Consider the following 23778-nt stretch of genomic DNA (forward strand, 5'->3'; position numbering starts at 1 on the left):
GAGCAGCTGAGGCTCTTGGCACAGTAACAGGCCACGGAAGGCCATTGGTGACGGTGCAGCCTCAGTTGCGATTGATGGCCCAGGACTTGAAGGGGTCATGCATAGGAGCAGAGGCTTGTCACACTGAAGAGAGCCTATGAGAGGCTATTGGTGAAGCTTAATTACAGTGGAAGATAGCAACGTTTTGGAGATGCCAGTACCATGTGATGACCACCAAGAACAGCAGCAGCAGTGGAGTACAGGCAGCTGGAGTCTAGAAGACAAGGTGTGCTCTACAAAGGGCAGAGCTGGAGAAGTGACCCAAGCCCTTGGAGGAGCCCAGAAGATCATGAGTTGGATCCCAGACATTGAACCATTGGAGTTTGAGTTTTGCTTTTGGTTGTGACTATGCCCTGATATGTTTCCCTCTTGAAGGAAGAAAGTATTTTAGTGGAGCCCATAGTTAAAAGACTTTGAACTTTTAAAAGACTTTGAATTTTAAAGATATTGGACATTTTAAGGTGATTGAACTTTTAATATGTAAAGACTGTGGGACTTTTAAAGTAATTTAGATCTTGGGGATGAATAAGAAAGTAAGGGTTGAGGCTTAAGAGTGATGTGTTTGTGTGTCAAGTTGACAAGGGGTCAATTGTACTGGCTAGTTTTGTGTGTCAACTTGACACAGGCTGGAGTTATCACAGAGAAAGGAGCTTCAGTTGGGGAAGTGCCTCCATGAGATGCAGCTGTGGGGCATTTTCTCAATTAGTGATCAAGTGGGGAGGGCCCCTTGTGGGTGGTACCACCTTTGGGCTGGTGCTCTTGGGTTCTATAAGAGAGCAGGCTGAGCAAGCCAGGGGAAGCAAGCCAGTAAGAAACATCCCTCCATGGCCTCTGCATCAGCTCCTGCTTCCTGACCTGCTTGAGTTCCTGTCCTGACTTCTTTAGTGATGAACTGCAACGTGGAAGTGTAAGCTCAAAAACCCTTTCCTCCCCAACTTGCTTCTTGGTCATGATGTTTGTGCAGGAATAGAAACCCTGACTAAGACACAAATCAAAACAACTCTGAGATTTCACCTCACACCAGTCAGAATGACTAAGATCAAAAACTCAGGAGAAAGCAGGTGCTAGTGAGGATGTGGAGAGCGAGGAACACTCCTCCACTGCTGGTGGGGTTGCAAGCTGGTACTACCACTCTGGAAATCAATCTGATGGTTCCTCAGAAAATGGGAAATGATACTTCCGGAGGAACCCCTCTAGAATGTTATACCACTCCTGGGCATATACCTAAAGGATACCCCAGCATGTAATAAGGATACATGCTCCACTAAATTCATAGCAGCCCTATTTATGATAGCCAGAAGCTGGAAAGAACCCAGATATCCCTCAACGGAGGAATGGATACAGAAAATGTGGTATATATACACAATGGAGTACTATTCAGCCATTAGAAACAATGAATTCATGAAATTCTTAGAGAAATGGATGGAACTGGAGAACATCATCCTAAGTGAGGTAACCCAGTCGGCGGTGGTGGCACACGCCTGTAATGCCAGCACTCTGGGAGGCAGAGGCAGGTGGATTTCTGAGTTCGAGGCCAGCCTGGTCTACAGAGTGAGTTCCAGGACAGCCATGGCTACACAGAGAAACCCTGTCTCGGAAAAAAAAAAAAAAAAAACAAAAACAAAAACAAAAAATAAAAATAATTAAAAAAAAAAAAAGAACACTCATGGTATGCACTGACTGATAAACGTATATTAGCCTAGAAGCTTAGAATACCCAAGACACAATTCACATAACAAATGATGCCCAAGAAGAAGGAGGAGAAGCCCCTAGTCCTGGAAAGGCTCAGTGTAGCAGTGTTGGGGAATGCCAGGACAGGGAAATGGGAAGGGGTGGATTGGGGAACAGGGGGAGGGAAGAGGGCTTATTGGACTTTCGGGGAGGGGGGGATCCAGGAAAGGGAAAATCACTTGAAATGTAAATAAAGAATATATCGAATAAAAAATTAATAAAAAATGATGGCTCTAGACACTGTCATTTCATAATCAATTGAAGGACTCGCCTTGGAAGAATTGGTTCTTCTCCTTAAGGAAATGAAGACATTAACAGAGCTTGTCCCCATCAGCTTCAACCTGAAGCATTCTCTTCAGAAGACTACTCACTCCTCCCGCCACCTCCCTGCACACTAGCCTTAGCTGTCTGGGTCGCTTGGAAGGCTTCTCAAAGCAGGCTGCCAGCCTCTCCTGCAGAGTTACAGGGTCTTCACCAGCACAACCCAGAGCAGACCTTGGAATGTGATTCTCCCGTGTCCCAGGAGCTCTGAGAATTGGGGCTCGCTTCCACTGAGACTCTACCAGAAAGGAGAGGGAAACAGTCAAAGACCCAAGCACATCTACAATCAGTGCGCACATGAGCGGCTGGCAGACCTGTTCCTCTGGGTCTGGGTGCTGTGCATGTCGCTGTATCTTCTTGCTTCCTGTCCTTCCTTGTCCTGTCTCCCCAAAGGCTCATTTCTGGACATTATGTTGCCTCCCAGCAGTCTGACAGAGTAACAGGACAGACATCAGACATGTCTGCCAACAGGTCCTTCCTTACCTGTAGACACACAAGTGTCCACTGCAGAGTGTCACATACATCCAGTTATTTCCTCACAGTGGGATGCTTTCTTTACAGTGATTAATTTACTAGGTCCAGCTGTTGGGCACTCACCTTCATAACTAACAGCTGGAAAGGGAATCTGAACATTCAGATGGAAACTCAACATTCCCCCAACACAGAGGCCATGGGAGGCTTAGCTTGGTTCTAACCCGTGTGCCCCCCCCCACCCCCCAGAAAACTAAGTGTCCACTTGGAAAAGTACCCAGGTTTCTCCACATAGGCACGTCTCACGTGATACGTGCCTGGGCCAATCAATCATTCAGCCTTATAGAATGAGCATGAGCTACTTTAAACATGCAAACAAGGGATAGCTCAAATTATTGATTAGTTTCTTCTTGTTAACTCACTGGAAACCTACATAAGAAAATTAGTAAGAGGAAAAAAATCCTTTTCTTTAGTCATTCTTCAGGTCACAACAGAAACAGAGAAAAGTATCTCCCGTGCACCGCTGTTACTATAAAGCTGCTGTCTTCTTCCCTTATCTGAGGGTTCACCCTCCATGTTGTCAGTTACTTCAGTCAACCCTGTTCCCAAAATAGTAAATAATAATTCCATAACAAACTATTTATAGATTTGAACAACTTGTATTATAATACACTGCTGTAGCCAGGTGGGGCAGTGAACGCCTTCAATGCCAGCACTTAGAGGCAGAGAGAGGCAGACAGATCTCTGTGAATTGCAGGCCAGCCTGGGCTACACAGTGAGTTCCAGGCCAGCCTGGGCTATACAATGAGACCTGGTCTCAATAAACAACGAACAAAAGAAATTTCTGTATTTGCTAATTAATCTCTTACTGTGCTGAATCATAAATTAAACATTACCACTGCTAGAATGTAGAGGGGTCCTTTATAGGGTTCTACTGCTTCAGGCATCCATTAGAGGTCCCTGACTGAATGACTCCACTACAGATGGCTATAGGTTTTCAGACAGGTTCTTTCTGACCAAAGGATGTTGCAGAAAATGACAGAGACTGTAAATAGAATTGTACAGGCTGGGAAGACACGAGGACACCTGCCCACAAGATTGCCTGGAGCAGGACTCTGGAGGTAAAAACCGCCCAGCTATGTTCAGAGGTGTTGGGAATGAATACTTCTCTGTGAGGGAATCTGAAGGCTCTGAAAAGTCCCATACTTGAATATCTTTCAGGGCATGAGTCTTCCAACCTTTAAAATGATATCTTGAAGATAGAAAAATTAAAACTTCTTCCTGGGATCCTTTTTGCAAGAGCCTTAATCTAGTGGTGAAGAGAAACACAGATATTTCCTTTTTTGTGTGTGTGACAGGACCTCACTATGCAGTCCAGGGTAGACTCAAAACTCACAATCCTACCTCAGTCTTGCTCCTCCTGGAATTATAAGCATGTTCCTCTCCAGAGGGATTAATATCCACTTCACTCCGAAGGAAGGGAAAGCCCCCCTTACCTCATGGCTTTGGAATGAAGTCATTTGTTTTTAACGCACTCACCTTAGGACTTTTAAAAAATTGTTCACCTGACCACAGTATGGCAGAGCATTGCAGTGCTATGACTCCCTGAACGGATTCTGTCGCTTATTGGATAGGCAGCGGCTACATTTAGATAACCAAAAAGAATTAGAGTCATCTTAAGGGCATGTGACTTACTGTAATATTCCACCAGGAAATTCTCTAGCCTTAAACGTGTCTTACCACTACTTTGTTGGTAATTATTTCCCGGGTGACCTCACCTGCTCATGAAATTAAGGAAAAAAGTCTTAGCTAGACAGTGGTGGTGCATGCCTTTAATCCCAGCACTCGGAAGGCAGAGGCAGATGGATCTCTAAATTCAAGGACAGCCTGTTCTCCAGAGCCATGTTCAGACACAGAGAAACCTTGTCTTGGAAAACAAAACCAAAAATTAAAAACAAAAACAAACAACAGTAACAACAAGTCCTAATGCACTAAAAAAACAAACAAACAAACAAACAAAAAACATCTAAAACACCACCGAAGAGTGTGGTCATGTATCCTTGACCCAATCCTCATCTATATAGAATTTTTTTTTTTCAAGAGGAAAAAAAGAAAAAAGTTCTCAGTCTTCGTGCAAGTTTCTTTCCATATCATGAAGGATGTTGTCTGCCTTTCAGAAATGGGACCATGGTATCATTCCGCTATTATTGAACCCCACTGCACATACACTCAGTAGAAGTCAACTCACACACTTAAAAGGAGCCCTTGTTGCCGACAAATATCATTAAATGTTCAAGCAGCATTTCTTTTGGGGGGATGGGGGGGTCTCATTATTATCCAGAAAATATTTCAGTCTCTCAAATCATATCACCCAAAGGGATAAAGACAAAATGTTTTCCTTAGATGGAAACATCTGTCCTGAAATCTCATTGGCTGCTCTCGTAACCTCTTTCAGTGTGGCACCAGCCTTCTGTGCTCGATACCAGCTGATACCAGCTACAAAGTAAATTCTGAAATGGCAGTATCACTGGCCAGAATCTACCATCATGAAGGGCACAGGAATTAGTGAGACAGAGAGTTTAAGCCATTGTATGGGAGATAAAAGAGTCTAAGCAACCTCAACAGAAGGATGACTATATCCTGAGATATTTTGGCACAGGAGGGATACATGATACACTAATTGTAATGGCACAAATATGACTGTTTCACTTTGTAGCCTTGGGATCTTGCTAAGTCTCCATCGGGGTAAGAAACACCACTACTCCATCACTGCGAAGTCTGGGCAAATGGAGTTACAATAAGACCACAGTTCTTGTTCTTCTAACATCCTTTATTGCTAGTAAATCATATTCCCCACAAATTCCAATGTGTTTTGAATTAACATCAAAGACAAGAATTCTTAACCCCACCAAATGGCAGATATGGGAATTTCAACTGTTCTGATATGCTGACTCCAAGTAAATCACTATTAATTTCTTACCTTCCAACCTACTAGTCAACCAGAAACACCGTCAGAATTGCTGATGAAATTACAGATCACAGAGGCGTCCCGCTAAGACAGTTCTTGCTTTTATCCCCCAAGCACAGCAAGTTCCCAATGAAAAACAGCTTTGATTCATATTAGCATTTCAAACACAGTTCCTAAAAATTACCTTCAGGAGTCAGTGAACTGAGCACAGCTATGACTAGGCAGGTTTGATTACCAAAAGAGCTTTTGCTCATGTTCTCAAAGTCATACCCTGCCACCAAAAAAACCACAAAATTTTCTACCCATTGCAGAGGACCAGGTAGAAACTTATACCAAAAATCCAACACACTAGCTTTAATTTATAGTACAAGTTTTTCTTATATCCATATAATTTGAGATCACATCTAGATACTAGTGGAGCCATTCATTAATCTTAGGAACGGGTTAATTACTGGGACATTCCATTAGGAAGTCCTCTGTTCTTCCTCATTACTGCTTTGTTGGTAATTATATTGAGTGCCATCTCAGCTTCCCACCAGGTCAAAGAAAATATTTTAATAGTCCTTAAAGACTATACTATAAATTCACAGAAGACAATGGGATCCTCCCTTAAGACATATTTTTGACCAATTAGAAGAAATCCTGTGAATGTTATTAGAATCCCATTTAAAGTTATGATCTCAATCATCTCTGATGTTGGTAATGTTTTCTAACCCTTTTTCATAATATTCAGAAAGAGAAGGCCGTATCTAGATAGGTATAGAACGGTAAGAAGCTAACATACACACATCTAACACAGGAACTGAGGCCAGTGTCTAGCCAGGTACAGCACAGATAGATAGAAACGAACAAATTCATGAATATAACACAGACATGGAAGCCAAGCGACCTGATTCTTCCTTAAATTCGCCCCTTTCGCACTATCGTCACCATCAAGTTAATTATAAGCCATGCAAGAAACGGTCCAGTTGGCTTGTTCGTGAAATGACCAGAACAGAAATATCTTTTAATATATCGGATACCTGACAATTTCATGAGAAGTTCTGAGGCAGCCTTGGCCGACATGTCTCGCCTTAACACATTCCCCTTGCCTTCCTGGGGCGTAAGTGGGTCCTCGGCGAGGCTAGGGGTCACCACTTCCGGTTCCGGGCTGAACACGTAGCTGGAGCGAGGCAAAGGCATACTTAGGGGCTCCTCTTCCTCGGGTTCCTCCTTCACCTTAAAATTAAGATTCATAGGCTCCTTCTGGTTTGCAGCTAAAAAATAATAAGAAAGAAGAAGAGAAAGGTATGTGTGTGTATATATATATATATATATATATATATATATATATTCATTTCCCATCTACATTACCCCACACTTCACCTTGTACTTAAGAGCCAGAGGGGTCACAAAGAAAAGCCAGGCCCTGAGCACATGGTGCAGCCCAGGGGCCTTGGCCTCTGTGGGCATTTTCTCCTTGGTTTCTCTAAACCATCTTCCCGTGACATGCTGCTGCCTCCCTGGCACATTCTCCAGCTAATTCTATCATTAAACAACATCTCGTAAAATTATTCTGCTGTCAAATATTTAAATAAAATCAAGTGTAAGCTGCAGTGTCTGAACTAAAACCCCCGGGGTGGGTGGCAAGGCGATAATGGAGAATCTGCCAAAACGAAAAGCAGGACTAGCGTTGCATTATTCTCTCGTTTTCTTTTTTCTTTTTTTCTATATTCTTTGTTTACATTCCAAATGCTTTTCCCTTTCCCGGATCCCCCCTCCCCATATGTCCCATAAACCTTCTTCTCTCCATCCATTCTCCAATCACCTCCCTCCCTTTTCTCTGTCCTTATAGTCCTCTCCAATGCTAGATCAATCCTTTCCAGGATCAGGACCCTCTCCATACTTTTTCAGGGGAGTCATTTGTTATGCGATTTGTGCCTTGGGTATTCAGGGCTTCTGGGCTAATTAATATCCACTTATCAGAGATTGCATTCCATGTGTATTCTTTTGTGATTGGGTTACCTCACTTAGGATGATATTTTCCAGATCAAACCATTTGCCTAAAAAATTTGTGAATTCATTGTTTCTAATTGCTGAGTAGTATTCCATTGTGTAAATATACCACATTTTCTGTATCCATTCCTCCTTTGAGGGACATCTGGGTTCTTTCCAGCTTCTGGCTATTATAAATAAGGCTGCTATGAACATAATGGAGCATGTATCCTTATTGCATGCCAGGGAATCCTTTGGGTATATGCCCAGGAGAGGTATAGCAGGGTCCTCCAGAAGTGTCATGTCCTATTCTCTCATTTTCAATGGACACTAGTGACCCATGCACAGTGGCCATATTGTCACCACAAGTAACCATATACCCGCAGCCCGGACCATCTTCACATACAAAATGGGCTTTCATTTTTGTTTTGTCTAAGAAAAAAAATATTTTTGAGCAATTTTTAATTTATATAAAAGTTGCAAGGATAGTTCTAAGAATCTTCAATATAGACTTTCCTGGAATTCCCTAAGGGTAACATCTTATCTATAGCTAATCACCATATATTTGCTAGAACTAAGAACTCCAAATTTGTCCACTAAGGTCCTTTTGGAATTTTTTTTTTTGAAGACATGGGCAGCGGGTGTGGACAGCATGAACAGCCTGTCATGGGACGGCTTCCATGAGCCACGCCTTTCCCCTGGGAGCACCTCACAGAAAAGGTCACAGGTAAGAAGCAGTCACCCACACGGTACCGACGGTGGATGTGCCAGTGTTTTTTGTTTGTTTATTTCCAATCTGTATTCTTAGCAGTTCTTAGCAAGAGCCTAGCCCATTCCATCTTAATAAACTAGAACAAGAAAATCAGCCGCCAACACAAACACCCACAATGCCCTTTTCCATCTCTAAGGATGCTCACTGTCGAACATCTGTTTGAGAGCATAGCATAGTTGCAAACTGGGCCCAAGAGGGACAGAGGAACATCTCCAGGTCTCACAATTACAACTATGCAGATCTGCGACTAGAACCGAGGTCTCCGTGTCCCTGATTCTTTCAGCGTACTGCTTCTCCACCTGGGGACTTATGTTGTAACAAAACCAAGCTTTAAAGTCCTGGTTCAGATACCACTTGCTCAGTGAGGTCTACACTGGCAGTCCTGTTTAAGATTGCAACCCTCACCTGACAGTACTTCCCATCTTCTTGGCTCTCTTGTAATCCTTTTATTCCCCCAAATATGAACACTTACCCCATAATAACACACGGTCAGGGACAGAATTGTTCCCCTCCCCTACTCCCTTTGAACATCGAAGCTTCAACTTTCCAACTCGAGTTTATTTGCATTAGGGCTTTAAGGGGACACAGGGTAGCTCAACAAAGCACGAAAGTAGGGTCACATTCCAAGGTCAGCAGTCCTAAGAACTATTTGTCTCCTTCTCTACTTATAAAGAGAAAGACCAGAGATGCCTCTCTACGGGGGAAAGGTCAAGTGAGGACAGAGAAAAGGAGTCATCTACAAACTGAGCAGGGAGGCCTCAGGAGAAATCAAACCTACTGACAACTTGACATTGGGATTCCAGCCTCCAAAACTTTAAGAAATAAACATCTGTGGTGTAAGACATGCAGACTACAGTGCTTTGTTATGGAGGCCTTCACATATGAATCAAGTATTATTACGTAGTGTGTTTTGACTTATTGTGAAAGCTGCGAACAACCTGTTCTCCTGACTCCAGGGTCAGCTTTACTAAGACACTAAGCTCTGTTTTTAAAGTCGATGTATGCCGAGAGCACAGGACAGTCCTATTGGGATACAGCCCTGTCCGTACAAGGGTAGAATGCCCCTGCCCTAAAGGAGCAATATTGACGGCATGCTACTAGCTCCATGGCCAACAAAGTGAAGAGCCCTGGTATGCCAATCAGAGGAGACCAGACTTGCTTTCCCTGGATGTGTCATCGCATAAAGCTAGGATGATTGAGTCAAAGTTCAAAGCTTTGCTACCTGCCTAGACCTCGGGCTTCCTGGGATACCTTGAAGACTCACATGGATCCTAGCATCACGAATGAGCAGTTTAACCCTTTGGGGACACTGCTATCAAAATCTGAAACAAAAGCAATCGTGACCGTCTCTAGGGCATCTCACAGGTGGGACCTCATCCCTGGTCCTTCTCACTGATTGTTTACTCAGCTGCTGTTTCTCCTTCCAGTTTCCGACGCCCTCCTGGGAGGCTGCTGGTGACATCATAGCGTTTGCCCTTTCTCCACACCTTCCTTCCAGAACCTTCGTAAAACCTTCCCCAGCGGATCCTCCTCAGTCACAGCACCGTAACCACCCTGGTTTCGATTCCTCCGTATCCTTTCAGAAGGGATAATTCAAAGTGGATGATCGTTGCACACTTGGAAATTGCTTCCACGCTGTGCCTTTTATTTACAAACACATTTAACCTTCTAAGATAAGACTAGGGAAGGTAAAATAACTGAGGAAAAATTCCAACTTCAGAGAGGGCAACCACACTGAGCGGATGCTGGTGGAACACATGAGCGCCTTCCAGGAAGGTTAGTTAAAACACTTCCAAAAAAAAAAGAAGAAATTTAGCATTCTTCACGGGCTTTCAACAAGACCACTGGAAAGCAGCAGGCCAGCTCTACACTGCTGTCACACGAGCGTTCATGGCACTACCAACCTGGGTTCCATTCTGACGTCATCGAGAATTTCATAGCATTGCAACGTGTAGAGGGCGTATAAACATAGCTAATGATAGAACAGAAAAACACGTGGAAGATACTTGTCTCGTCAGGTTTCATTTCCTAGGTACCTGGGCTTAAAGACAAGATATGAAAATAAAAGAAGTCAGGATGATCTTCTCTCTATCAATGAACAGAAATGTGTTCGCTGAGGCGAGAGTGTGAGGCCAGGAGTTTATAACTAATATGACCAAAAAACTGTCATCTTTCAAGTGATGCTACTTTCAAAAGACATACACGTGCAGAGAAAAGTAAAATTAAAGATGTTTTCCTTGGCAGGGCTGGGATAGGATCATTGGAAGAAAAACAAAGTTCTGTGACTTACTGTGATGTCTACTTCATTCCTATTACATACAAAGCCCTGTGAACACATTGCACTCAGCCCATGAAGGCTTTCAGAGCAACTTGGGGCTGGAAGATGCTCGACTCCTCAAACGTGATGCTCACTCATTTCACTAATCAAGTCTCACTAATCAAGAGGCCCTGTCTTTCATTATTTTTTTCCAGACACTTGAGCTGAGCCATTTATGTTGAAAACTCACAGACAGCTGGGAGTCTGTGTACTTGACAGAATGGGCAGTTGTTTAAAGGAGTTGGCAGTTTCTATGAGTGCGTACAACCAACTCAAGAAAAAGACAAATGCAGGAAAGCTCCAAAACCTCAGTCCTCAGGGGTGGACACTAACAAGGTACAAACAAATCTGTATAAGACGTTATCCTTGGCTCACACAGAAATTCCTTCTAAGATTTGGTTCCCAATGCAAAGCTCCACACAACTTATCTCAAGACCAGTGCTTGGCAGGGGAAGTGGCTCCCTGATTAAAGATGGTCGCCGCCAGGCCTGGTGTCCTGAGTTCAGTCATCAGGACCCACATGATGGAGGCGAGAACAAACTCTCAAAAGCTGATCAGATGTTCTCTGACACCACCCCCGCCACACACACACACACACACACACAGATCATTCTTTGGTTTAATAATGAGCACACCAAACACTTAAATAATTACAAGGAGAGTTAAGCCATCTTCCAGCACACAGAGAGAACATGAATATTAGCAAGTGAGAAAACTTCAAAGGTGAGCAAAGGACCTGCCAATCACAGATGAAGAACAGAGGCACTGGACTCCAGAGCGTGCACTGAGGATGCAGAGCCCTTTCCTTCCTCACACGGCACTCAGCTTCCTGTAAGAAGAACATTGGTCTAAGCAGTGCAGGGCGGGCCTTAGAGAAGAAGTAATGGGTTGGATTGAGCCCAGGATTATTAATAACATTAATAATGACAGGGTGGCAGTTCCTGAAAGCATGGGATCCCAGGACTGTTAGTGTGGGTGGAAGAGGAGAAAGAGACTGGAACATGGTTGCGTTGGGCCTCGCTGCCGAAGGAGAGAGACGTGTGTCTGTAAAATGAAGATGAAGCTTTGGTTTCCAGCCTGGTGGTCTGATGAATGCTAAGCTGTTCCACGAAAATGCCTGGCCACTGGGAATTACATTCACTGCCTCATCCTAAGCCAGACCTGAGAGGAGAGCCCCAAACACATGATTTTCAAACAATGTTCCACAGAGCTCTAGGGTACACTTCATGGGTTCCAATTAATGTCTGTCTCAAACATAATTTCTAAGATTGCTTTTGACTTCATGCAACATGTGATTTTAAAATGTATATCCTTGCAAGAATTACACCTAAAATGTCAAGTTACCCGAGACCACTAAGGTGATGGCTTGTGCTCATGAATCAGTTCAGTTTTGATAATTCAGTGTCTTCTGCTACCACTAGACTGTTAGACTTCGAGAAATACCTCATGATAAGGAAGCAGCTTGCTGATCTTTGGAAAACCCTAGACATGTGAGAAAGTGTCATTATAAAACAGTACAGTCATAGTACCACCAGAGTCTGTATGATTCTCTAAGTCAGATTCTCAGCCTTAGCAGTGTGGATGTCTGGACTGGATCATTGCTAGAGAAGGGGCTGCCACACACACCACGTGCCTTGTCTCTATTGACTAGGTGCCTCACACTCCTACCAGTTGTTAAAGCAAAAATATTCCTCTAGACATTCCCAGCTGTCCCCTGAGCATACCTACCTTAGATTAAATGCCAGGGTAGGTTCTAGAACATGTGCTTGGGCGTGGCCTCTGATTAAGAAGACAGATATATGCAAAGATATATAAATGTGGCTGGATCTGTCTGGCAGGGATCACAGTACACAGCTCAGGGAATACTTAATGTTCCTCTGGATTAGGGTTTCTGATAATGCCACTGACACTTTGGATCTTAATACCATCCCCACCATTCAAAGAACCTAAGATCCAAAGAGAGTAAAACCTTCCCAAATACTGGGTCATTAGTTACCAAGTGGCTAATACAGAATCATGGGCAGCTCTGGCGTGCTTATCAGAGTGGGGTGACCCTCGCCTGGCACTTAAGGAGGAAGAGCAGGTGCCGAATGCTTGCTGAATGCTAAGGATAAACTGTGTCATTGCAACTTCCTTTTTGACAAGCATCTGAATAATTAAAGGGACCCCGTGGTTACAGGACAAGTTGTTAAACATCAGTTCCCATTTCCTACAATGTGTCTGCACAAAGTTGTTTCTCTTTTTATTGATTTTGTTTTTGTTTTGTTTTGGGGATTAGGGCCTCTATATATAGCCCGGGCTGGCCTTGAAGTGAGATCCTCCTGCCTCAACCATCCAAATGCTGGGATTGCAAGCATGAACCTCCCCACCTCCCCATGACAAGGCTTAACAAAACTAGATCAGTTAGCAAACAGATCTAGAAATGTAACAAACAATATCGCTATAAAGACTGTGCTCCACAACACCAAAGAAACTCGCAAATCTGTAGAGGTTTTTAAATAAGTGTAACAAATGTAAACTGGCAAAATAGTTCTATTTTTTAAAGTACCACTTCTATGTGTTTTACATAGGGGCTCCATTTAGTGGGCTTTTAGAAAAAAGTGAATCAATTGAACATTTAAAATCCAGCAAGAAGAAAGCCAACAGTGCTTCTATTCCCTTCTTTTACGATAAGAAAAGATGGGCTCAGAAAATGATTCATTTTAAAAGTCAAAGTTGTCGGTGTCTGAATTAGAATTAAAGTTTAGTTCTAGGGACTGTACTCCAGCTTCTATCACGCACAGGAAGTAGGTCCTGTGGGGGGAGGGCATGTCTGCACCTATGAACAGACTTTGGACCTGGAATTTCTCAACAATTTAATATGCTTTAAGTGAGAAAAATAAATTGTCTCTCGAAAGCATAAGGCTATGGTTTAATTAAATAACAATAACAGTTGAATGCCACTTTTAAATATTAAACATACTATATATGCCTATGGAATTCTTAAAACATTAATTAAAAGTTTTAAAGCTTTGCTCTGCATTCTTAAATCATTGTATAACCAGTAGAGCGAAAGTTTTAAAGTCTTATCAAAGGTTAATCCTTGGCCAGGATTCCAGGTCTACATACCCAAACCAAGTCTTCAAGGGTCCCCAGTGACAGTTACAATTACGGAGCCAATGGGGTACAGAGAATAGTCAACGGTAACGATTAGAATGGAGTCGCAAGCATGAATAATACGCTTTTGCTCCACAGGCTAACCTACGCTTAAAGCCAGCATGTGAAGCTAGGTACAGTGCATGCCTGTCATCAGTACTCAAGAGGAATATACACAAGAGGATCTGTATTCAACGTCATCTTCAGCCACTCAGAGAATGGGAGACTAATTTGGGATACATGAGACCCTCAATAAAACACAACACAACACAACACAACACATCCCACATAAAATGAACAAGAGCAGCCATCCGCAGTAATCGTCTTAACAGACAGGATGTCTCTCTGGTCAACAGCAGGAAGGACTGGGTCCTGGAAAACCACTCAAGCCTTGTGTAAATGTGGAAGAAAGCTGTATTTAAAATTCGTGCTATTAACACGTACAAAAATGAAATGCCTTAACAGAGAGGACAAGAAAGGAGCCCTACAGGTTGGACCACATACTTCCCGTGGCCTTTCGGACTGACAACGTACCCCACGGACATCACCTCTTAACTGCCGCACCTGCCATCTTAGTTAAATTAACACAGAGACATAGTTTCTAGATCAGTTCATAAGTGATCTCGGTCAGCACAGATTACCAGTAGTCTAAAGAACTGGGGTTTGTTGTGGCCTAAGAAGTGGTCAATGACTCCTGCCCTGAAGGCCCAGCTCCTCCAGAGAGAAAGAGGAAAAAGTATCTTTGGAACTTCATGGTTGACATGAGCAGATCCCAGAAAAATAGGAGAGAAGGCAAAGGGTGGGCGTGACAAGAGTGGGCTCAGGAGCCGTCGGTTTTTTTTCCTGAGAGCAGTGGAGAGCTGGCTACCCAACAGAAAGGGAGCTAGCCCGTTGTTCAGAGACTGCCAGCCTGGCACAGAGCCCTTCTACCACATAACTGGGCGTGGTGGCGCATGCCTGTAATGCCAGCAGTCAGGAGTTGAGGAGCTGGGTACCATCCGTGGATATGAGCAATGACCCCTCAAAAAAAAAAAAAAAAGCCAGCTGAGCAGAGCCTAGCCAGTGTATAAAGTGCTCGAATCATCAGCTTTGCTTTGGAGAGCTGGGGCTGGGAAGATCGAGGGGTGCAGAGGACGTGAAGGCAGCCCAGAAAGAAGGGGGCCATACAGATACAATTCTGAAGATGTACAGGAAGAAAAGAAGTAACCAGATTAGTGACTAAAAGCGAGCATTAGAAATGATGCCATGATTTGAAGCCAAGGAAAATAAACAGCGGGGCAGACAGAGGTCAAAAGACAGTTCACTTAACTGAGAAATAAAAATTAGGTAATAGCTAATTAAGTGGTCACAAGCCAAGCCTTTGTAGCCAGCCAGGGCTGACTCCTTGCTCGGTTTTTTTTTTTTCTTACAGCCAAACCCCGCCCCCCAGTCTCAGCTTTCTCATCTATAGAATAGGTTCAGAGGCACTGCCCCTCTGCTGCTGCGGAGGGTCACAGGGGAAGCTGCAGCAAGCGAGCGAGTGGTTGGCACAGGGCCCAGTTCCCAGAAAATGCTTCTGATTAATGATGTTCCTACAGCAGTGGAAGTTAGTGACAGTAACAACAGGGGCCAAAGAAAAGGCTTCCCTGAGGACAGGAGTGGCTGGGTGTCAGCTTCATGGATACAATAGTCATTGATACATTTTCCCAAAGGTCTACAAAGCTAAAACTTTATTCTGTGGCTGGCCAGGAGGCTCACCAGGTAAAGGAACCTGCCAAGAAGCCTGGCATCCTGAATGCCAGCCCTGGAACCCTCATGCCAGAAGGAGAGGAAACAACTGAACCCTGCAAACTGTCCTCTGACCTCTCTCTCTCTCTCTCTCTCTCTCTCTCTCTCTCTCTCTCTCTCTCTCTCTCACACACACACACACACACACATATACACACAATAAAGAAAATGTAATGAGTTTTTGTTGTTGTTGTTTTGTTTTGGACCACCATAGAACCAGATACCCATATGCAGCACAGAAATGTCTGAACTTCAGTGGAGACCATTTTCCACTGCTATGATGTAACATGTTTGCCAACTGACAGGTGAAGGCCTTCGGGAACGTTAAGTTGGCTTTGCTGTTACCATTCTATTGTAGAAGCCTAAAATAGTAATAGGCCCTCTGTGGCTGGGAGTGTGGCTTAGTGCTAGGGAGCTGCCTGGCATGCATAAGGCCCTTGGTCCCGTGCCCAGTAGCACACAAAAAAATTAATCAAACTTCCAAAGATTCCCGTCGTACAACAGTCAGAGGGAGGCTCCGTGCTGCAGAAGCTGGTTAATTCTAGACACATGAAAAGGGCAGAAACAGAGACGACTTCCTGTATGGTTACTTCTTCACCTTGTAATTTGTGATATGGGTTCCTCTGGGTAGGGAACACTAGAAGCACATGACCTAGATTTCAACTTCTTATTAGCTGTGTGACTGTGAACAAGACCTCCAGCCTCTCAGTCTCCTCATCCAGGAAATGGAATAACAGTGCTCTCATATAAACGGCTCTTATGAGGTTCCAAGAACTAAACACAGCAGTCAGCACCATGGATACAGATACAGCAGCAGTAAGTACTTCTGAGTCACCGTCCACGCGAAGTTTAACACCAGCGTGGACAACTCTAGGCTCTGCTTGCTAGCTTATAATCCTGCTTAATCCCCTGCAGTAGCAAGTCATTAAATACAGCCTCTCTCTCCTTCCCTCCCTCTCCATCTCTCTGTCTCTCTGTCTCTCTCTCTCTCTTTCTCTCTCTCATCACGAAGCTCAGTAAATTCCAAGGTTTCAAACCGACATTCAGACTATCCACTCACACACAGCCCTCCTGCAGCTGCTCACACGAAGAATTTAGAGTCACGTGGCCCGACAGTACCAAGGCAGGACTGAAGAACAGCTAAACCGACTCTCAAAAGCAGACTATCAAGTAGTCCAGTCAGGGAGCCATGCCCCCATGGTGATGCGTGCGTCCCTGGCTACCAGCGTGGAATCTCAGGATGGGAACGGCACAAGGCTGGCATTTATATGGAAGAAGGCCCACTTGTTACGATGTGGCTGAGAAGACCATTAGAGCCACCAGGCAAAGGGGAGGACTTAAATCGCCGGTCATCTCCAGCTACCCTTCTCCGGCGGGGGTCTTAACATTTATACATAAGCCTGATTGTTATTTCCCAAAGCATCAAAATAGTGAGCAATAGATGAGGTCTGGGGACAAAGGCTTCTGGGAAACAGGAAGCTATGACACAGAAACTGTGTGTCAGTGAGAAGAACTACGGCAAGACACCCATAAGCCAGAAACAACTGAGCAAGTGACTGTCTTTTCCAAAGCTGTCTCTGTGCAGCTGAAAGTGAGAGGGACTTCAGAAGGCCTCCCTTCTCTTCTTAAAATCATTTTGGTGTTGATGCTATGGAGCTAATAGGATGTGGGAGACAGCGCAAAACTTTTTTGTCAGTTTCCAGATTAAAAATAGTCAAAATGACTTATATCTTTTATTTTGGAAAGCCGGGGACAAAAAAAGATGTCCCTTGCCAACAAGCCAAGTGCCAAGTTTCTGTCAAGTAGCTGCTTGGTTATAATTTGGGGAGTTAGAATTAAATTTGTATCTTGAAAAATGGCATCTCGGAGAAAAAGATGATAGAAGACCACTACAGGCAACTTGCAATTTGTTCCTTTAATGAGGATGGTCTTTGTGTGAGTGTATGTATGTGTTGGGGGCATGCCTGTGTACACAAATAGGCCAGATGGCTTCTTCCTTGAGCATCAGTTTTAGGAGCTGCCCACCCTGTTTTTTGAGACAAGGCCTCTCATTGTACCTAGGACTTGGCAGTTAGAAAGTCTGGTCAGTGACCTTCAGAGATCCTCCCATCTCTCTCCTCCTCAGTGGGATTATGAGTTTGTGCCGCCATACCAGCCTTTTACATGGATGCTGGGGACTAAACCCAGGCCTTCATGCTTGCTCCAATAAGCACTTCACTGAAAGAGCCACCTGCCCAGGCTTGCTGGCTCCAGCGTCTGGAGGCTTCCAGTCTAGTCTGGGGATTTTCAAACAGAACATCTCTGATGTCATAGCCATCTGCGGGAAAATCCTAGAGCTCAGTGATCATGACTCAGACAGGTCTCCCCTTCATGTTAACTGTGGTCTACGATGAGGTGTCTCTAACTCAGCATGATGCCCTTTCATGGGCTCAGACAGAGACAAAGGAGAAGTTCCCTCAAAAACTCTGAAGCTGCACTGGAAAATGCTGTACGGAGTTCCAAGCTAGGGTACTTTGTTTGTTTGTTTGTTTGTTTGTTTCTTTGTTTGTTTGTTTTGAGGATCATTTGGCATTTCTGAAATAGTCTCCCTTAGTCCAGGTTGGTCTCTAATTCTCTAAGTAGCTGAAGAGTGGATTTCTGAGCCTCCCGCCTCTACACACGTATGCTTAAATCAGACGTGTGTATCACCATTTCCTGTCTCCGTAGTGCTGGAGATTGCACCCAGGGCTTTGTGCATGTGAGACAGGCGTGCAACCAGCAGTGATGCATCTCAGGCCCCCAGGTGCCCACTTCCTACCTCAGATTGGCTGACCTTTGTCCTGGATGCCTGCTAGAATCACCAAAGGAATATAAGGAAAATACCAAAGTCTGGGGCCTATCCCAGACCAATTAATGAAACCATCATTCTTTGGGTGCTGGCATTTTATAAAAACTCCCTAGGTAACTTGCTGTGGGGGTTACAAACTGCTGCTGGCCCTGGGAGACAGGCTGGGGTCAGCTGGAGCCATAGTAGCTTCCTAGCTAGGTAAGCTCCCCTCCTAGGCGCACTCCCTGTAATGTGACCTGGGGTAGGTCACCCTGTCACCGAGCAATTTGCATACATCTCTGGCTTCCGGGGAAAGACCTGTGTAAACAGCAGAGCTACAGCCCTGGAAAGCCTATCGCCTGGCTCCAAACCTGGAGCAGAGTCTACAGGATTATTTCTTTGCCCACCAATGCAGACAGCTAGCAGTTGGGCTGAACCAACCATGATTGTGAGCCTGGGTCTAGGGAGCAACCCGGCCTTCAAAGGATTCATCAGGAAAAATAACTAGTGGTTCAGAGACAGGATTTTGTTTCACAAGCATGTGACCTGGAAACCTCTAAACTGGGGGAGGGTTGCACTGGCTTCGACCTTCCTACTGCTGGGACCCTTTGGTGTAGCTCCTCGTGACGGTCCCCCAACCATAGACTATTCATTGCTACTTCATAACAGCATTGCTGCAAGTGTTATGGATCATAATGTAAATATTTGTTTTCTGATGGTCTTAGGTGACCCCTTTTAAAGGGTCATTTGACCTTGAAAGGAGCTGCGAGCCACAGGTTGAGGTCCACAGACTGCACCCACCCCATGAGTGCGAACCTCTGTGGGCTCACTGGTCAGCCTCTGCTTGGTTCTCATTGAAGGAGCAAAAAGCATCAAGTATTTCCTTTCTCTCCTTTGGAAACAAGTAGGTGTCTCCACGCTTGAATTTGTCACTGTGCTTGGTCTTTACCGACTCAGATCTGGCACAGAGACTCCCAGACTCGCTGCCCTCAAACAGCTGCACCCTATGGTACCAGCAGGTGCAAGGACAGAGCCCTAAGGGGAAAAAACCAGTTCAAGAACAATGGCGCCTTTATGGTGCTGAGGGACAGGGCCTGGGGCTTACCGCTGGCTCTCACCATTTGAGGGCAGGAAGAGCAGGAAACTCAGCCACAGCTCCCTGGGACTGTGTCCCTGGAAGCCAGCCACTAAGAGCCAGGTAGAGCACACAGCAGGCAGGAGCAGGGCTGGGGGTGGGGATCTCTGCAGAAAAACATATTCCTTTCCTTTTAACATAACTTCTCCTCCTGTGGGCAGCATTGCCACAGTCACCAAGTTTACATTTACATCCAAATATGCACACACAAAAAAATTACCGATGCATCTCACTCCCTGGTGACTTTATAACAGGTTGCTAGGTAACAGTGCATACAAGTCAGGTTTCAGGACCTCCAGTAAGCCTCCATAAAATAGCCGCATGGGCCTTTTGCATAAACAGTGTGCCTTTGCTATCTGTTTTCTTATGCCAATTGATCAGTCAGTAAATTCTCCCATGGCCAAACTGTAAGAAACCTCTCCCCACCCCCCAGCTACAGCTGAAAACAACAGACCCCAATATCTAAGCCTTTGGAGCACACAGTGCTTCACCCCAACCTACAAACTGATTCTCTGTCCCTCTGTGCAACTGGAAGCTCTGGCTCTGTGCAGCCAGAACCTTCTCTCATGCTCACTGAGACGCGCTGGAGCTAATAATTACAGCCCAGTGTCTGGTGGGCTGGGAAGAGCCGCTGCTCAGAGCCGAGCCCAGCGGGAGCCCTGTATCAGATACCAGTGTTTTTAGCCCAAGATCAAACCTGCCGGGCAGTGACACCCACTCCTGATTCCATCCCCTCCTCATCCTCTAGACCCAAAGAGGATCTGGATTCAGAGAGAAGGGAATGCACCCTAGCACATGCTGGGCACCCCCTACTCAGCGTGTCCCTGTATGCTAAGTAAGGAAACATTCATCACCATAACAGAAGGGCTAAATGGCCCTTCTCTTGGGACTGCACTGTGGGAGACCAGGAAAGGGATCAGCCATAGGTAACAGCTCAGGAATTTTCATTGTTGTGTTATGGTTTGGGGGAACAGGGCTCCATGTAGCCTTGTCTGGCTTCCTCCCAGGACTGGAGGTGAACCCCACCATGCCTGAGTACCCTACGGGAACATCCTAAAGGGTCCTGGAAGGCCAAAGGCAAACACCCATTTCCCTTATATTTGGGGGAAAAAATTAAATATAAATCTCAGAGTAGATCCTGTTTTCTACAAGTCTCAGAGTAAAACCCTGTTTTCCTTGAGGCTGAGATGAAAAAGGAACGGGGTCCTGGGCCAGATGGGGTAAAAGCCCCAACAGGTGCAGGCAGGGGAGCATCGTACAGGGTTATCAGCATCCTGGGGCTCCCGGCTCCCGCCATCATCTCGGATCATTTCCTGGACGCCTCACTTTTTACCCTACTCTCTCCGTCTTCTCCACTCCCGTCTCCCACTGCTGAGGGGCAAAGGTCAAGGTGAGAAGATACATTCCAAAAGACCGGGCTAAAGTGTCACAGAGCAAAGGGACTTCAGAGGGAAGCTGGGCCTCTCACTCACCTGGCAATGACATTTAGTGAAATACTACGCGCGGCCCATTTAAAGGAAGGCGGTGACCAATTATTCTCCATTTAAAGGGTATTGTCAATCTCCAGAGAGCTGAAATGGCATTTGGAAATCATCCTGGGGACTGCCACCTTCACTGACAGACAGAACCCATTCTCAGCCGACCTTTCTCCACCCTCTACAATGCCTTTAAAATTTAAAATCGTATTTTCAAAAACAGCACAGGCCTACGTGTGCTATTGGTCCAAGAGAGTAAGAAAAAAAAATCTGGCAGTGCTCCACCCCCTGCAACATTGTTAGTCCATCAAGTCATTGAAAAGTAAAATACCTACAATGTGCCAGCAATGGGAAATAAAGTCGATTAGCAAGACATATTTCAGAACTTACACATCAGCCTCCCTTCAAAGGGCATTAGGGCAGTTGGGAAAGGATTCTTGAAATTTTTCTTAAATTCCACTTTAGTGGAGATGCTTGCAACAGTCAGGTTCGCAGAGACGGAAGGTAAACAGTGGTTGGCGGGGCCGAGAGGAAGGCGGGCAGGGACGCCCTCATGGGGTCACACAGCTTGAGAGGGTGACACAGCTTGAGAGGGTGACAGAGATGGTTACACAGCAGTGTAATGCTAATGCCACTAAAGTGTACATCTGAAAAACTTGTCTAAACCGGGCTACCTTAAGTATGTTTGCCCCAATGCAAAGATCCTGAGAACCTCACTATAACCTTTAACACGTGTTTAAAGTAGAAAAATCTGTAATTCCTCATGGTAGATTCTGTATATGTTCTTAAAAAAAAAAAAGCTTTGCAATTAAAACAGGAAAGGATCTGAATGCCAAAAAAGGGAGACACACTTCAGAGACACCAGCACAAAGCAAGCAAAGGAACTAGGAATCAAAAAGCACAAGCCTCGCTTACACCCCCACGTGCCCTCCGAGGAAGAGCCCAAATCCAGGCAGGAGGAACGGGCAATCCCTACTGTTTCCAGACCCAAGCAGAAGTAATATTTACTTCCAAAGGAGTACACAAGCAAAACATAAACATAGAAAAATAAAAATAAGAAAAGGAAAAGACGGGGGAAGGGAAGGTGGGAAGGATGGAGAAGGAAACTTTATCAAAGTGTGAAGTACTAGAGCTCAAGGAACTTTGGAAGCATCTAGTCCTACCATCCTATTGTACAGATGAGGAAAGGGGGAACACAACCCTAAACAAGTACCTGACAGCTTCATGAGAAAATCGGAGGCCATCTTAACCGAGATGTCTTGGCTGAACAATGCTGCAGCACTGTGGGCCACACCCTCGGAGGGCTCGTTCAGCTTTGTGTGGTTGGAGGGCCTGGCGGCGGCGGCATTCAGGGTGAAGGAGGCGGGCAGGCCGTTATCTTCCTTGGGTTCCTCCTTCACCAGCAAAGGTGCAACGCCAGCCTCACCCTGGCCAATCCTCTCTGGCGTGTTAGACGTCATCACGGTCCCCACTAGCTCTGTCCCTCCTCCTTCCCTCTGCTGCCCCAGGCAGCCACTGTCACTGAGGTGGGGAGATCCCTTGACATCTGGGTCTGGGATCTCCTCCTTCACCTTGGCCTCTGTCCTCAGGAAGTGCTGATGGCAACGCATGTGCAGTTTCAGGCTGAAGTGGCGTGAGGATGTGAAAGGGCACAGCTGGCACTGAAAGGTCTCTCCCCGGTCCTGATGTTGATGAACCTGCCGGGGAAGCAAGAAGAGTCGGACTAGTCACTGTGCACTGACGGCAAACGCCTCTCTGCATGGCCACACGTGCCTCAGTTCACACAGGGCCAGGGAAGAAAAGCAATGCACTGGATAAAATAACATCAGTCCTGAAACACAGAGTAGGTCCACGGAGGTCAAGTCTATCCTGACCCTCTCAATGCCGGTAGAATTGTTCTCGTCAACAGATCTCACTCGACAGACCTTGAGGACGAACTTACATAACCAGTAGTTAGGGATCAAAAGACATAACCTTTCATTCTCATAACAACAATCTTTAGTGCAGATCCGGTGAAGGTCACCTGGAGAACTTTCTGGTTTGTCAATACACACACACACACACACACACACACACACACGCACACACCTCCAGGGTGTTCCAGCTTCACAGATGAGGAAATGGAACACCCTCACCCCCAAAAGTATCTTGAGCCCAGTTTCATATGAAGAAGGAAAAATAAGAGAAAAGCCATCTGGGCAGGAGGAAACCAAGTTCAAATGTCACTACAAGGTCTAGAAGATGTCCATTGTGAAGAGCAAGGGCGTTCATTTACAGCTAGCTCCGAACCTGCTTGTACCAGGACCTGTAAAAGATGGCAAGAAACTTTCTTTCTTCCCGTCACTACCAAATTTAGTGCGTGAAGGAGTGAGGGACTCGTCGGATCCGCCTGAGCCAGGCCTCGTGCTGGCAGGTCCTCACACACTGCGACTGCCCCATTCATCCCGCCAATGTGCTTCAGTATTGACCCGTTACACCCTGCTATTTCAGGACGGGCCCTCCCCTCAGGACGGACTGCCAATGGTGCAGGTCTGCGCCAAATGATCTGGGGGAGTTGTGTGCTCTGAACAAACAGGAACGTAAGCGATTGGCACTTGACACAAAACTGACGCTCCACAGGTCAAGGGTGATGGGGTGGGATTTGAACCTGGGTCACAGTGGAGTTAAATGCTCACTTGTCCGCCTTCTTTACCACCTGGCTACCCTGCTCATGTCTCTTTTCCAAGGGAATAAGTTTTACTGCAGCTGTTTATGCCTTCTGAATGAAATCCAAAAGCATTCTTCACCAGCCAAAACACACTTTAAATAATGTTAAGTGACCAACAAAAGCAAAGAAATTAAAAGTTAATCGTGAGATCCCGCTGCCA

General features: G+C 45.3%; 1 protein-coding gene across 3 annotated transcripts in view; it reads right to left on the minus strand.

The window, feature by feature from the left end:
- Znf827 (zinc finger protein 827) overlaps positions 1 to 23778 on the minus strand; it is a 191622-nt gene that overhangs the window by 115183 nt on the left and 52661 nt on the right. For all 3 annotated transcript variants that reach the window (XM_052166282.1, XM_052166280.1, XM_052166283.1), the window contains exons 4-5: positions 22125 to 22608; positions 6553 to 6786 (exon numbers count right to left, since the gene is read on the minus strand). In XM_052166282.1, coding sequence (XP_052022242.1) covers positions 6553 to 6786; positions 22125 to 22608 — 718 coding nt within the window. The remainder of the gene's footprint in view (positions 1 to 6552; positions 6787 to 22124; positions 22609 to 23778) is intronic.

The sequence above is a fragment of the Apodemus sylvaticus genome, chromosome 21, assembly GCF_947179515.1.
Source record: "Apodemus sylvaticus chromosome 21, mApoSyl1.1, whole genome shotgun sequence".
NCBI lineage: Eukaryota > Metazoa > Chordata > Mammalia > Rodentia > Muridae > Apodemus > Apodemus sylvaticus.